This window comes from Marmota marmota, unplaced genomic scaffold, assembly GCF_001458135.2.
Source record: "Marmota marmota marmota unplaced genomic scaffold, marMar, whole genome shotgun sequence".
Taxonomy (NCBI): Eukaryota; Metazoa; Chordata; class Mammalia; order Rodentia; family Sciuridae; genus Marmota; species Marmota marmota.
Genome location: NW_026004731.1, coordinates 386,403 through 390,249, shown reverse-complemented (window position 1 = coordinate 390,249; position 3,847 = coordinate 386,403). Strand labels below are relative to the sequence as shown.

The 3,847-nt window shown below is 44.4% G+C and overlaps 1 protein-coding gene across 2 annotated transcripts; it reads left to right on the top strand.

Annotated features, from left to right (window-relative positions):
• Positions 1–414: 414 nt before the first annotated feature.
• LOC107160587 (T-cell surface glycoprotein CD1a-like) lies at positions 415–3,041 on the top strand. 2 transcript variants are annotated; one of them, XR_007345198.1, is made up of 6 exons: positions 415–688; positions 1,332–1,610; positions 1,795–2,073; positions 2,271–2,361; positions 2,531–2,602; positions 2,697–3,041. XR_007345198.1 is itself a non-coding variant. In XM_015507259.2 (5 exons), exons 1-5 carry the CDS (start codon positions 415–417, stop codon positions 2,550–2,552), a joined length of 945 nt encoding a protein of 314 aa, XP_015362745.2. In that variant the 3' UTR covers positions 2,553–3,041. The 2 variants fall into 2 exon arrangements, 1 of the variants encoding a protein (XP_015362745.2); XM_015507259.2 differs by having other exon boundaries at positions 2,531–3,041.
• Positions 3,042–3,847: the final 806 nt, after the last annotated feature.

The following is a 3,847-nucleotide window of genomic DNA, read 5'->3' as shown; positions in this document are numbered from 1 at the left end:
AAAGGAAGACTTCTCTGAGAGAAAGAAGTGCATCTGCAAGGGCCATGCTGTTTCTGCTACTCCCCTTGCTTACTGCTCTCTTCCCAGGAGGTGACAGTGGTAAGAACCGGGGCAACTGACCAGTTGTGTGTGTGTATGTGTGTGTGTGTGTGTGTGTGTGTGTGTGTGTGGTGATGGTAGTTTCCCCTGCACATATGTGGAGAGAAGGAGGGCCAAGATGGCCCCAATCTGTGTGTCCTTACTCAAGCCCTCTGTGCTCTCATGGAGGCTGTGGATAGAGCATGGGACCCTGGGGGCCACCAGATGTCAGCTAAGGAATTGGTAGCTCTCCACTTTTCCAGATTCTGAGTCTTCCCATGGGGGCACCTACTTTCCCAAGTCTCTCCCTCCCAATGTCACATTTCTGCCCATTCTATGTATTCTTTTGCCAAAGGGTTTGAGGAGCCTGTTTCCTTTCATGTCATGCAGACATCATCCTTTCACAACCATTCCTGGGTACATCTGAGCTCAGGCTGGTTGGGGAAGCTGCAGACTCACAGATGGAACAGCAGCTCGGGTACCATCATTTACCTGTATCCCTGGTCCAGGGGCAACTTCAGTAACAAGGAGTTGATGGATGTGGAAAGGTTGTTCCAGTTATACTTCAATGAACATCAGGACTTTTATATTTCTCAATTAATGTTTCAAGGTGACTTCCCTTCCCTTGTTGGGAAGAATAAAGGGATGAGGGGTGGGGCATTTCAGTGAACTTTTATTCCTCAGGGAAACAGCCTTCTCTGCTCTTAAACTTATTCTACTCTCTGCAGCATAAAACTGCAATCACACTCTGGGCACATGCGATAAACAACCAGATTCTTCAAAAACTTCAGTTTTTGCCACTTATGAACTGCTCTCTCATTGACTGCAGGGCTGTGTTTTACTAACTCACCTCAGAGGCATCCTGTGGCCACCCTTTTCCCCAGTCTTCAATCAGGTACCTTCAGCTTCCTCACTTGTTGGTTGACTCCTTAAAGGGTGATTTTCTCTCCCATTTAATCTCCTCAGTCATCCTTGTGTAAACTGTCAGAGTGACCATGGATACATTCTCCCAGGTTAGTTAGAGTCTCAGCTCTCTCACCTTAAGGTCTTTCTCCCCCACACCATCCCTATCACCTTCAAATAATTCCCTCCCCTTTTCCTCCACCTCCAGCTCCTACCAGTGGCCTGTGAACCTCTGATCATACCACACTTGGGTTCTTTCTCTTAAACTCCCCAAACTCCCTTCTGCTTGTGTTTTCTTTTGCTTCCATTCATTCCATTTTCTCCTCTAATTCATGACTCTTCTCCCCCAGATCCCTTTGATCTGCAGGTGACAGTAGGCTGTGAACTGCACTCTGGGAAGGGCTTCCTAGGCTTCAAGCAGGTAGCTATCCAAGGATATGACTTCATGAGATTTCAGAATGAAACATTCTTACCATCTCCGAAGGGTGGAGAAAAGGCCCAGAAAGCCTGCAAACTGCTCAATTTCAACGAAGCCTACACACAGAGGTTACATAGGCTCCTCAGTGACACCTGCCCGCATTTCACCTTGGGTCTTCTAGAAGCAGGGAAGGCTCATCTCCAGCGACAAGGTCAGTCTTCTACTCAATCTGCAAGAATTTTTCAATTTTAAAGTCAAATTCAGGATAAAAAGAGAAAAGGATAATGTGTGACCTTTCCAGAGTGGGAAACATGTGTCTCTGTAGACTTATGGGGAGTTCTAAACTTCTAAATCTGTTACAGTCTGTGTCTGGATGTCCTTTCTGTTATTTGCAGTGAAGCCCAAGGCCTGGCTGTCCAGTGGCCCAAGCCCTGGGCCTGGCCGTCTGCTGCTGGTGTGCCATGTGTCTGGCTTCTACCCAAAGCCCATGTGGGTGATGTGGATGCGAGGTGAGGAGGAGCAGCTGGGCACTCAGAGAGGTGACATCCTGCCCAATGCTGATGGGACGTGGTATCTCCAAGCAACCCTGGATGTGGCAGCTGGGGAGGCAGCTGGCCTGGCCTGCAGGGTGAAGCACAGCAGCCTAGGAGGGCAGGACCTCGTCCTCTACTGGGGTGGAAAGAGTGGGACCCAGGCTGGAGATGGGGGGACATCTTCTAGCAGAGCGTGAGGACCAGGTAAAAAATTGGGAATGACAAATTCCAGACCTAAAAAGAAGAAAAATATGTAATTCAAAGAATGGATAAACTTAAAATGAGGGATCTATAGATGCAGATTGAAGCATCATCCTGGTGTCCACTTGAATCTGCAGCACCTCAGAGTGCCCTGGGCTGGATCCTCTTTGCTGTGATAGTGGCCCTGGCTCTTCTGACAGGTCTTGGATTTTGGTTTGGTAAACGCTGGTGAGTGCTTTGTATCCATCTATTCTGTTCGTCCCTCCTCCCCAATGGATTTCCCTTATTTTTTTGACTTTTTTTTTCTCACTTTTCCTTCTTCTCCTGGCCACATTTCTATTTTCTCCTCAGTTTTCACCTTCACCTTATGAAGGTCTGATATTTTTTGTTCACTTAGGACCCACTGTGAAGCTCCCTGAAGTTCTGGCCCTCTGAAGTGAGGACCCAGTCTACACCTGAACACCACAGGGTGATGACATCACTTCAACTCTCCTTGTTAAAACTTTGCAATTCATTTCTGCTCTGTGATCATTTACCAATATATGCTCAATGTAATCTTGCAGGATTTGTTGTTCTGACTGGGCTTCTGTGACTTCAACTCTGAATGTAACAGGATGTTAGCAGTGTCAGCCTGGATAGATAAATTGGATCATCAGATGCATTTCAGCTGTCACATCCTCCAGGGGTCCTTCCTTAATCCACAGTGGGAAGCCATCTCTCCTCCATCTGTGCTTCCCCAGATTTCAACTGTGCCCCTCACTGCCTAGCATCTGTGACAGGTGTGTAGGATCATTTATTCTTTTAAAAGTTTGAGAGCAAAGCACATGCTTTTTGAGTATCTGTATCCCTGGTGAAATGTTTGGCCTGAATATAACATGTTCTCAATAAAACCTGTGTTGATTATGTAAGATTTGTAGGTTTTGTTGTTGTTGTTGTTGTTTGTTTTACATTTTTAATTCTCTGCCTTCTTTATAACTTTGTTGTAGTTGAAATATTTGATGCTCTTCTTGTTAAAAGTCTTGCTTTGCCAGGAAATTTCATGCTTTCCTAGTTCTGCATTTTTTTTCTAAGTCTTTGAGGAGAAACATAGTTTTGCCTCTTACATTTTCTGTTATTTGATTTTAGGAAAATATTAGCATAAAACTATTGTTCCAAGTGCTCTAAACCATAAGAGCAGGGAAGGATGAAGGTCCTCCATATTCAGGGTCGCTTAAGGTCAAGCAGCAAATTCATTACATGGGAGTTTGGTAGAAATGTAGACTCTGTGGCCTGGTCTCAGACTTACTGAATTCCAGTTTTCATTTCAACAAAATCATAAGATGATTCACAGATACATTAAAGGTTGACAGGAGAGGCACCTCAGTGTAGTGATACCTGAAATATGGCCCATATGCATCAATGAAGAGGGAATCAAGAATGAACAAAGTGCTGCCCTTGAGGATTGAAGTAGGTCCAGGTGAGTAAGGTGCATTCTCAGCAGTTATGTTCCCTACAGCTCCTGCTGCAAACACTGTTAGTGAACACTGAGCCATGCTACTAGGGTAAATAGAGGGGTAGTTTTCTTTGAGTTTCTTTTCACAATATTTTTGTTAACTAATTAATACATAACCTTGTTTTTGTGCATTTTGTTTAAGAATTTTATTAAATATATATTTATAAGTAATTCATTGTTTGCAGTATTTCTTTGAACAAAAGCATTATTAGAAAAGTGTTT